This window comes from Mobula birostris, chromosome 24 (assembly GCF_030028105.1).
Source record: "Mobula birostris isolate sMobBir1 chromosome 24, sMobBir1.hap1, whole genome shotgun sequence".
In the NCBI taxonomy this organism is placed as follows: Eukaryota; Metazoa; Chordata; class Chondrichthyes; order Myliobatiformes; family Myliobatidae; genus Mobula; species Mobula birostris.
The window spans coordinates 60214137-60226235 of NC_092393.1; the positions used below are offsets into that span (position 1 = coordinate 60214137).

At 47.9% G+C, this 12099-nt stretch overlaps 1 protein-coding gene across 1 annotated transcript in view; it reads right to left on the bottom strand.

Moving 5' to 3' along the window:
* LOC140187197 (syntaxin-binding protein 4-like) overlaps positions 1-12099 on the bottom strand; it is a 104553-nt gene that overhangs the window by 3039 nt on the left and 89415 nt on the right. The window contains 1 exon segment of the mRNA XM_072242260.1: positions 7545-7693. Within this exon segment, the coding sequence (XP_072098361.1) occupies positions 7545-7693 (149 nt within the window).

Genomic DNA, 12099 nt, shown 5'->3' on the forward strand with positions numbered 1-12099 from the left:
CAGAGGATGGCGCTCGGGAGGCTGTATCGGAGAGGCTGGTCGGAAGCTTGAAGTTTTCCGACGGATGGACTCAGTGTTAACTGTAGTCGGCTGCTTCCAAGGCATCGGCAGGTTGACGGTGCCTGGAGGTTTATGGCAGGGAGTTTCTCCCTTTTGCCGCCTGCTATTGGGGACCCGGGAGTCGATCGACTCCGGGACTTTTGAGACTTTATTTACCGTGCCCATGGTTTGTTCTTCATCAAATTACGGTATTGCTTTGCACTGCTGTAACTATATGTTATAATTATGTGGTTCTGTCAGTGTTAGTCTTTGGTTTGTCCTGTTTTCTGTGATATCACTCCGGAGGAACATTGTATCATTTCTTAATGCATGTATGCATTTCTAAATGACAATAAAAGAGGACTGAGTGTTCTCATAATCTAAAAAAAATGTCTGAGCTAAGCTGTGGACCTCATCTCTAAACCTTCATTAAGACGTGAGCATTTTCCCTGCAGAAGTCCCATTTTAGTCACAATGCTGCTGGGGTTCTCATACGGAGCTGACCCCTCCACTCTGACTCAACTTTCCCCCTTGTAAAGAGGAGACTGTCCAAATCTGCCCGTCTCCTGGGTCACAGTCCCACTCACTCAAGGCCCTGAGCTCATTGTCTGTAAGACCATAAGACAGAGGAGCAGAATTAGGCCATTCAGTCCATCGAGTCTGCTCTACCATTCCACCATGGCTGATTTATTATCCCTCTTAATCCCATTCTCCTGCCTTCTCCCCATAACATTTCATGCCCTTATTGATTAAGTACCTAATAAAAAATGTTCTGGCATTGGAGAGAGTCAAGAGGACGTTCATGAGAATGATTCCAGGAATAAAAGGGTTAACACATGAGGAGCATTTGATGACTCTGGAGTTTAGAAGAATGATGGGAGATCTCAGTGAAACATATCGAATATTGAAAGGCTTCAATAGAATGGAAATGGAGAGGGTATTTCCAATGGTGGGAGAGTCCAGAACCACAGGGCACAAACATAGAATAGAGGGATGTATATTTAGAACGGAGAAGAAGAGGAATTTCGTTAGCCAGAGGGTAGTGAATCGGTGGAATTCATTTCCACAGATGGCTGTGTCTGTAGCAAGTCATTGGGGTTTTTTTTTAAAGCAGAGGTTGATAGTCAGGGAGTCAGAAGTTACAGGGAGAAGGCAGGAGAATGGCGTTGAAAGGGACAATAAATCAGCCATGATAGAGTAGCAGATCAGACTCAATGGGGCAAATGGCCCAATTCTGCTCCAGTGTCTTTTAGTCTCCAGGTCGTCAGGTGGATCCAGTACAGAACCACTGGTTTTGGGATAGGAATCATGTTAACTGGAAGAAAAGATAAATTAATGCGGCAGCATTCCGAGTATTGTCGGACGTCTGGCGGAGCAGGCAACTCTGAAGCTGAGTGGGTCTATGCCAGGCACAAGCAGGGGAAGAACATCTGAGCAGTCACCTCAGGTTGGGTCTGTTCGTCCATGGAACAGGGCCAGAGCACAGAGACTGAACCCAGAGGTAAAGTTCATGTGTTTGTAACCCAAGCAGCTAACGGCTCTTCATCAGAGATCCATCAGATCCCATCTGAGATCCATTTGTCAGTGTCTGGCACAGCGAAGTGGATCTCTTTAACCTTTCCTATCCCTGTACCTGCCCAAGTATCTCTTAAATGTTGTGAATGCAACCTAACCCTAACCCATATAACAACCTTAAGGTTGTTATAGCCAGGGGTGGTAATGGGGACAAACTTCCACTACTTGTTAAATGCTCCCAATGGTGTGTGTCTCAAATAGCCTCTAACAACCAAGTCCAGCTCCTGGCCTTCACATGTGGCTTAGCTACTAAGCCCAACAGAACTGTTTTTACTGACAGGAGAAGGGGCAAAGGCGGGTTACTGGTGCCTTTAAGCCAGTTGCTTTCGGCAAAGCGGGCTCGTCAACTCAGCTAGAAGGAAAACTCGGATCTCAAACGTCCGCAGCCTCATGGCTATACCCACTTGTGGGGAAGGCTTCGGGAGTAAACTCAGAGGAAAAGTCCAGAGCTGGAGTCCCTAAGGCAGTCAGTGATGTCAAACTGTATCGGTGTTTGTTGTTCCTTTGGATTCATCAGCTGTGTGGAGAGGGGGAGCCTGCTACATGGGCACCAGCCTGCTCTCCGTATAGTACTGCCCAGCCTTGTGTGTCACAGACAGCTGGGAAGGAACATCCATCATCTACCCTGACCAACGTGTCCACCTCAACCACTTCCATATATTAGCCACTCTCTGGGTGAAAAAAATTGCCCCTGAGGTTCCAGGTAAATTCCACCCCAGTTCATTTTAAACCCATTCCCTCAAATCCTTCCGCCCATATGAAGGTTCGACTCAAAAGTCTCTTTTCCTCACCCATTCTCTGGTGTTGTATTGATGCTGGAACACATCCTTATCTGATTTACAGCCTTTACTGAGCGTCCATGATTCAGAATCAGAATGAGGTTTTATCACGGACATATGAGGTGGTGGGGTGGAGATACATCTCCACCAAAGGAAGTGTAGGACTCTTCTTCCCTCTGCTGGCTTTCAGGTCACCTTTGGACAAGGTGGAGCACCTGCTTAGCCCCCCTGATCAGGGTCATGTGAAGCCATGGGAGCAGGTGGTAGATGGTCGTACGAACAGCCAGTACACATCACAGGTCCTGGTTATGCGACCACTGACGCCAGGCAGACAATCTCTGAAGAGTATTGATAATGGCTGGGGTCACCCGTCTTGTAAAGACACTGCCCAGAAGAAGGCAATGGCAAACCACTTCTGTGGAAAAATTTCCCAAGAACTATCATGTTCAAAGACTATGATCACCCATGTCATACAACGTGGCACATAATGATGATGATATTGTTTGCAGCAGCAGTACAGTGCAAGACATAAAAAAATTACTATGTGATACAATGAAAATATATTAAAAATAGTGCAAAAGCAGAGCAAAATAGAGAATTTGTGTTCATAACTCTGATGGTGGAGAGGTAGAGGCTGTTCGTCAGACATTGAGGGTGGGTCCTGCCCCTCTTTCCCGAGCCTGTCTGGTCATACAGACAATGTACGAGCTGTGCAGGTATTCTCTGGGTGCCGCAGTTTCCTCCCACGTTCCAAAGACCTAATAGTTGTGGGCATGCTACTTTGGCACCGGAAACATGACGATAATTGGCAGGCTACCCTAGCACATCCTCAGATGGGGTTGGTTGTTGAGGCAAATGTTGTATTTCAACGTGCATGTAACAATAAAGCTAGTCTTTAATCATTTTTCTGATGGTAGTAATGAGAATGTAACTGAATCACCTTGGCCACCATGCCTCTGCACATCTACTCTGTTTTGGATATTCAAGCTCCAGATTCCTCTGCCTCCTGAGTTTGTTTCAAATCTCATGAACAGTCTTTTGACAGGGGTCCATGAAAGACCAAACACTAGGTCTCAGAGACACATCCAGCCAGCTCACAAGGCTCATTTAAGAGTCTGACCTCAGTTATGATTACAAGATGTTACTGCTGATGCTGGCACAGTGCAGAGTGCTGGCGTCTAGTGTGTACAACCTCCGCAGTGTGGAACCGTGACACTGGTCCACAGTTAACAAGGCACATACAGCACAACCTTGCCAGATTTCAGATTTATTTATCACACGTACATTGAAACCTACTGTGCGCTGTGTCGTTTGCATTAACGACTAACACACGCAAGGATGTGCTGGGGGCAGCCCGCAAGTGTCGCCACATATTCAACATGGCATGCCCACAACGTTCAGCAGAACACAAACAGCAGCAACAGCAAAACAAGCCCCTTTACACACACACACACACACACTTGTCCAAGCTCAGGGCAGGCTGCTTCCAGGTCTCTGGTCCGTGGCCCCAGACTCTCAGATAACAGACCTCGAACGTCCAGTTCCTGGCCCCAGACTCTCAGTTAACAGATCCCGAACATCCAGTTCCTGGCCCAGACTCTCAGACTCACAGATAACAGACCCCAAACGTCCAGTTCCTGGCCCAGACTCTCAGACTCACAGATAACAGACCCTGAATGTCCAGTTCCTGGCCCAGACTCTCAGACTCACAGATAACAGACCCCGAACGTCCAGTTCCTGGCCCAGACTCTCAGACTCACAGATAACAGACCCCGAACGTCCAGTTCCTGGCCCAGACTCTCAGACTCACAGATAACAGACCCCGAATGTCCAGTTCCTGGCCCAGACTCTCAGACTCACAGATAACAGACCCCGAACGTCCAGTTCCTGGCCCAGACTCTCAGACTCACAGATAACAGACCCCAAACGTCCAGTTCCTGGCCCAGACTCTCAGACTCACAGATAACAGACCCCGAATGTCCAATTCCTGGCCCAGACTCTCAGATAACAGACCCGGAACATCCAGTTCCTGGCCCAGATTCTCAGACTCACAGATAACAGACCCCGAACGTCCAGTTCCTGGCCCAGACTCTCAGACTCACAGATAACAGACCCCAAACATCCAGTTCCTGGCCCCAGACTCTCAGATAACAGACCCCGAACGTCCAGTTCCTGGCCCAGACTCTCAGACATCGAGACTCTGACCCTTCCCAGGGGAAAGACAGAACCACTCAAACCAAAACTTGTGAGTATTGACAATGATAAATGGGGTGTAGAGAATTTGGGCCTGGTGGGACGTGGAGGGAAATGTCGGGGGAGTAATGGATATTCCAATAGGGAGCTATTCCACCATTGGGCACACCTACACGGAGCGTAGTGCAGGAAAGCAGCATCCATCATCAGGGACCCCCACCACCCAGCCCAGCCTCTCATCTCACTGCTGCCATCAGGAAGGTGGTACAGGAGCCTCAGGACTCACACCACCAGGGTCAGGAACAGTTATTACCCCTCAACCATCAGGCTCCTGAAACAGAGGGGATACCTTACCCAATTTCACTCACTTTCAGGGACTCTTCATCTCATGGTCTCAATATTTATTTGTTTAGTATTTGCACATTGGCTATTTGTTTGTCCTGTTGGGTGCGGCCTTTTGTTGATTCCATTATGTTTCTTGTGAATGCCTGCAAGAAAATGAGTCTCCGGGTCGTATGTGGTGACATACATGTACTTTGAACTTCAGAGGGAAGGTTAAAGGGCAGTGGCTGTCCTTTAAAGAGTAAAGAGCAGCAGGTAGTTACTGGAGTGTCTCTCACTCTGAACATAGCCGGACACAGCAGCACGGCCTTCGAGGAACTCCACATCTATAGACTTCCTATATGAGAAACAGCTACTTATCCCGATTCTTTGCTCTGTGTCCTAAAGCTAACAGCGTCATGGAGAGACTGAGCATGGAAAGAGGACCTTCGGCCCACCATGTCCATACTGACCCATCAAGCATCCATACTTACACTGATCACTGTGTCCGGGATCCACTCTCCCAAAGACCCTGCCATTGGGGACCATTCACGATGTGTGAGGAAACTCGAACACTCCCGATTTTTTAAACCCATAATAAAAAGATATATAATGATTGTCTTTACTGCCAAATGAGGACCATAAGATATAGGAGCAGAATTAGGCCATTTGGCCCATCGAGTCTGCTCCACCATTTCGTCATGGCTGATCCAATTTTCCTCTCAGCCCCCAATCTCCTGCCTTCTCCCCGTATCCCTCTGTGCCCTGACCAATGAAGAATCTACAACCCATGCCTTAAATGTACCCAATACATTTTCTACGACCGCCTGCAGCAACAGATTCCACAGATTCACCACTCTGGCCACAGAAATTCCTCCTCATCTCCATTCTAAATGGATGTCCCTCTATTTTGAAGCTGTGTCCTCTGGTCCTAGACTTCCCTACCACAGGAAACGTCCACTCCACATCCATTCCGTTGAGGCCTTCAACATTTGGAGCAGCAGATGATATATTTTTACAACTCAAGAGTGGAGAGATGTTTCCCAGGAAACGTCTTACGCCAGCCCGGCGCTAGCTATTGGTTGCGGGAACTCGTGACGTTGAATGAAACATTTTGAAATCCTCACGCACCTGGTGTACACATCAGCATTTGAATAGTAAGCAGTTACAATAACAATACCATTTAGAAATGAAGCTATTCTTTCAACTGTCTTTTTAAAAGATTAATATTAATTTTTGAACAGGTTTAGTAAAATACTTCCTTTATTTCCATCTGTCTCTGTTATACTTTCATTAATAGTTAAACAATGCTTAGATGTAAATAAGCAACAGGACTCATCCTTTTTCCTTAAAAATAAAGTCCATAGTTATTGTTACTAATTCAATAATCAATGATAATCTTCAAAATTATAAAGGCTCGTGGGAGAGATTCTTCCTCAGAAGATTACCGCCACCTTGGGCACACGTTCTCAAAAAGGTTGAGCACCCTGTGTACACGCGCTGGCTAAAGGACTTTTGCCTGATTCCTTATGAGGATTGCTGGCTAGTATTCCACATTACCACTCCTACCCGCGCGACCCCCACCCCCCAGTCAGAATCAGATTTAAATTCACCGCCATATGTCGTGAAATTTGTTGTTTTGCAGCAGTAGGACAGCGCAATAGATAAAAATTAAAATGACAAAAGTGCAGAATAGAGAGGTGGTGATTATTTATTTATTTACTGCATGGAACAGGCCCTTCCTGGGCCTTCAAGCCACATCACCAAGCAGCCCCCTGCTTAACACTCCACAGCCTGACCAGGGGACAACTTGCAATCACCAATTAACCTTCTAACTGCTACGTCTTTGGACCACAGGAGGAAACAGGAGGACCCAGAGAAAACCCACACACGCATTCAGGGGGGAGAATGTACAAACTCTTTACAGCAGACCGCAGAATTGAACTCCAAACTCCGACGCCCTGAGCCGTGATGACTTCCCACTGACTTCTATGCCCCACATGGACCATTCAGAAATCTAACGGTGGAGGAAAAGAAGCTGCTCCTACAATCTTAAGTGTGAGCCTTCAGGCTCCTGTATCCCCTCTCTGGTCACGGTAATGGGAAGAGGGCTTGCCCGAATGGTGGGGATCCTTGGTGATAGATGCCACCCTTTTGAGGCGTTGGGTTTTGAAGATGTTCTCAGTGCCGGGGAGGCCAGCTCCCATGATGAGTTTACAACCTTCTTCAGCTTTTCCCGATCCTGTACATCGGCGTCTCCACACCAGACGGTGATGCAACCAGCCCGAAAGATTTCCACATCTATTCCGTGGAGAGTATTCTGACTCTCACACGTCCATTGATTGAGTGTGCACTCACGCATGTACAGACAGCTTCAGTGCCCACTCTTTTGAAACAGACAATTTTAGAGGCTCCTGCTGTGTCAGCTCTCAACCTCTGCGTTTGAACAGACGTAGCCTTCCCCTTTCTGACGTGTGCAATCTTTCTTTCTATACTCAGGCGCAATAAGAAATAAAATATTTATGCCTGTGTTATATTTATGGCTCTGAGCTATGGACTGCTCTAATTAGTGCCAACTGAATCTAGCGCTCTATCACCGAACTGGATCTGAGCAATAATTGCTGATGTTGTACTTACAGTCGGTCTCAACGATGGAGCGGACTGATTTGGCCAGCTCCTTGGCATCGGCTGAAAGTGAAGATAACGTTCCGGGACCACCGTGGCCGTACCGAGAGAGGACATTCTGAGGGGTCGGTGGACCTGAAAATCTTCTGATACCAGTCCCACTGAGCACACCGAAGAGGAGAGAGAGGGACCCAATGTTAATTTCCGAGCTTTGACTGAACTCCCACTCCCCCCACCCTCCCCCCTGCTTGTATCCAAGGGGAAAACTGCAACTGGGCAGATGAAACGTTTTATCAAAGAGGAGACTCGGACTCTGAGCTAAAACACTGGTCTGGCCTCATCTGCAGCAGCGTTATAGCATGGGAACAGACTCTTCAGCCCATCGAGTCAGTGCTGACCATTTACACTGCTCTGACATTACTCCCATTCCTTTTAAGGATCAGAATCAACTTTATTCTCCATATACATTTATGTGCATTAGGAACTTGCTGCTGTATGTTGGCACAACACACAACAATCAGTGGTTGCCAGGGTAGTGTAGTGGTTAGCGTGATGCTATTACAGCTGGGAGTGTACCGGAGTTCGGAGTTCAATTCCAGCACTGTTCAGTCAGGAGTCTCTGTATGTCCTCCCTCGTGGGTTTCCTCCGGGTCCTCCAGTTTCCTCCCACAGTCCAAAGACATACCGGGTAGGTTAATTGGCATTGTAAACTGTGCTGTGAGCAGGTTAGGGTTAATCGGGTTTGCTGGGGCGGCGTGGCTCGAAGGGCTGGAAGGGTCTCCTCTGTGCTGTATCGCCAAATAAAAATAGGTAAATATATAATTAAATCAAAAAATGACATTCAACTATAACAAACAAAAAAAGTGTAAAGAGTAAAGAAGAATTCAATGTCCCCCCATTCCCACCAGCTCCCTCCAACTCACCTACAGTATACACACAGGCCAATTAACCCACCGGTCTTTGTCAGCCCTGGAACGCGGGGGGAACTGGAGCACCCAAAGGAAACCCCACGGCCACAGGGGAATTGTGTGAGCACTACACACTGACAACCAAAGGAAACCCTGCGGCCACAGGGAAATCGTGTGAGCACTACACACTGACAACCAAAGGAAACCCTGCGGCCACAGGGAAATCGTGTCAGCACTACACACCAACAAGAGGCCAGGATCAAATCCAGGTGTCCAGTGCTGAGAGGCAGCGACCCTGCAGTGTGCTTGGCTGTGGCTGTACCCGACAGCATGAGAGGGCTTTAGGTGGAGAGGGAGTTACCAAAATGAATATGGGGACAAGGGATTATAGATATGTGAATAGACTTTGGACACTTGGAGCAGAGATGGTTATGCAAGGATCTGTTAAAATATAAATCAGTACAGTACAGGCCTTTCGGCCCACAATGTTGTGCTGACTTTTTAACCTACTCTAAGAATAATCTAACCCTTCCCCCCTCATAGCCCTCCGTATTTTTTTATCATCCATGTGCCTGTCTAAGAGTCTCTAAAATATCTGCCTCTGCCACCAGCTCTGGCAATGCGTCCTACCACTCTGTGTAAAGAAAATGGCAGAAAAGGCAGCAGACTGGGGTTGAGAGGGATAATATGTCAGCCATGATTGAATGGCAGGGCAGACTCAATGGGGCAAATGGCCTAACTCTGTTTTATGGATTGTTAGAGATGGGTGGAGGTAGATAAAGATCAAAGAATTGAAAGCTGTGGAGAACCAGCACAGAAAAGGAGATGAGGGCAGTGTAGACCAATCATGATAGTCAGGACAGGATTGAAGGGCCGAGTGGCCTACTCCTTTTCCTCTTCTCTTGTATGTGACTCGATGGTCCAAATGGCTGCCTTCTGTCTAAGAAGGCTCTGTGACAGTAGGGTGGTGTGGCAGTTAGCACAGCAGTATTACAGTGCCAGCGACTGCTGCTGTCCGCAAAGAGTTTGTAAAGTCTCCCCGTGAACGCACCAGTTTCCTCCGGGTGCTCTGGTTTCCTCCCACATTCCAAAGGCGTACAGATTAGGGTTGATAAGTTGTGGACATGCTATATTGGTGCCAGAAGCACTTAGATGGCTGAAACAAGGGGCAAGCTTGGTAGCAGAGTGGTTAGTGTAACACTATCAGACTGCCAGTGATCCAGGTTCACTTCCCACTACTGGGTGTCAGGAGTTGGTACATTTCCCAGCGGCTGCATGGGTTTTCATCGAGTGCTGCATTTTCTCCCACGTTCTAAAGACGAGCGGGTCAGTCGGTGAGTCGGTCACATGGGTGTAATTGGACAGCGTGGGCTCGTTGGGCCAGAAGGGCCTGTTACTGTACTGTATCTCTAAATAAAATAAATAGAGAGAGAGAGAGAGAGAGACAGACAGACAGAGAGAGACGGAGAGAGACAGACAGACAGAGAGAGATGGAGAGAGACAGACAGACAGAGATAGTGAGAAAGAGAGAGAGAAGACAGAGAGAGATGGGTAGAGATAAAACTAGAGATAGAGAGAGCAGGAGGAAGAGAGAAAGAGTGAAGGAAGGGGGGAGAGAAAGGCACATCATCTTTGTGGGCTTGGGAGGCACATGGAGAGGGTTCAAGACTGCAACATTCTTCAGGCAGTGCAGAGCTGGGACAAACAAAGTCACAGCAGATCAAAAACAGGTTTTGAGAGAGGGGCGGGCAGGGAGATTAAATGATCAGAAATGAACTTTGAAAGACCAAATGGGGCCAGTTCAGAAAACACAAAAACATAATGAACTCAGAATTACAATGCTGATGGATAAGATCTTCGATTACGGTTGAAATGAGAAAGGGAACAACCGAGCTACAGAGAAATGCTCAGTGACCTGGTTCAGTGTTATGTAAATTCTTTTCATGTTTGGGTCTTCATCGCTCGGAGATATTATTCTGCATTGAGGATCACTGAGATTTCCCTGTCAGTACAGAGAACTTACCCTTTGCTGTTTTTCTTGTTCTGCTGAACATGGTGGGCATGCTATGTTGGCGCCGGAATGCATGGCGACACTTGTGCTAGTGTAATTCTCTGACAGTATCAGTGATCAGAGTTCAATTCCCATCACTGTCCGTGAGGGAGTTTGTGCCAGTTCCCTGTGACCATGGGGTGCTGTGGTTTCCTCCCACATTCAGATGTACGAGTTAGGGTTAACAAACTGTGGGCATGCTAACTTAGTGTTGGGGGTGTGGCCATGCTTGCTGGCTGCCCCAGCACAGCCTCAGATTGTGTCGGTAGTTAATCCATATAACACATTTCACTGTACCACACACAAAATGCTGCAGGAACTTAGCAGGCCAGGCAGCATCTATGAAGAAAGGTACAGTCAAGGTTTCGGGCTGAGAGCCTTCACCAGGACAAGAAAACAAGATGAGAAGTTGGAGCAGGAAGGTGGGGGGAGGGGAGAAAGAAGTACAAAGTGATAGGTGAATCTGGGGGAAGGGGAGGGGTGAAGTAAAGAGCTGGGAAGCTGACTGGTGAAAGAGATAAAGGGCTGAAGAAGGGGAATCTGAGAGGTGAGGGTAGAGGACCATGGAGGAAAGGGAAGAGGATGGAGCACCAGAGGGAGGTGATGGGCAGGTAAGGAGATATGGTGAGAGAGGGATGGGGAATGGTGAAGGGGCAAATACCAGAAGTTAGAAAAGTCAATGTTCATGCCATCAGGTTGGAAGCTACCCAGATGGAATATAAGGTGTCGCTCTTCCAACCTGAATGTGGTCTCATTGCAGCATTAGAGGAGGCCATGGACATACATATCGGAATGGGAATGGGAAGTGGAATTAAAATGTGTGGTGACCGAGAGACCCTGCTTTTTTTGGCGGACAAAGTGTAGGTGCTTGGTGAGGTGGTCTCCCAATCTACGTCGGTCACACCAATATACAGGAGGCCGCACCAGAAGCACCGGATACAGTAAACGACCCCAACAGACTCACAGGTAGAGTGTTGCCTCACCTGGAAGGACTGCTTGGGGCCCTGAATAGGAGGAGGGGGATAGTGTAGGGGCAAGTATCGCACTTTTTCCACTTGCAAGGATTGGTATCAGGAAGGAGATCAGTGGGGAGGGATGAATGAACAAAGGAGTTGTGTAGGGAGCGATCCCTGCAGAAATTGGGGGGGGGGGGGAAGGTTCTTGGTGGTGGGATCCTGTTGGAGATGGCAGAAGTTAGGAAGAATTATGTGCTGAACACAGAGGCCAGTGGGCTGGTAGGTGAGGACGAAGGGAGTCCTATCCCTGGTGGGATGGTGGGAGGATGGGGTGAGGGCAGACGTGTGTGAAATGGAAGAGATGCGGGTGAGGGCAGCGTTGATGGTAGAGGAAGGGAAGCCCCTTTCTTTGAAGAAGGACATCTCATTAGTTCTGGGATGAAAAACCTCATCCTGAGAGCAGATGCGGTGGAGATGGAGGTCTGAGAATTCCAGAAAAAGCAGGATCTCCCGGTGGCTGCCCATTTCAATTCTTCTTCCCATTCCCATATGTCAGTCCATGGCCTCCTCTACTGCGACAATGAGGCCACACTCAGATTGGAGGAGCAACACCTTATATTCCGTCTGGGTAGCCTTCAATCTAAGTTAGATTT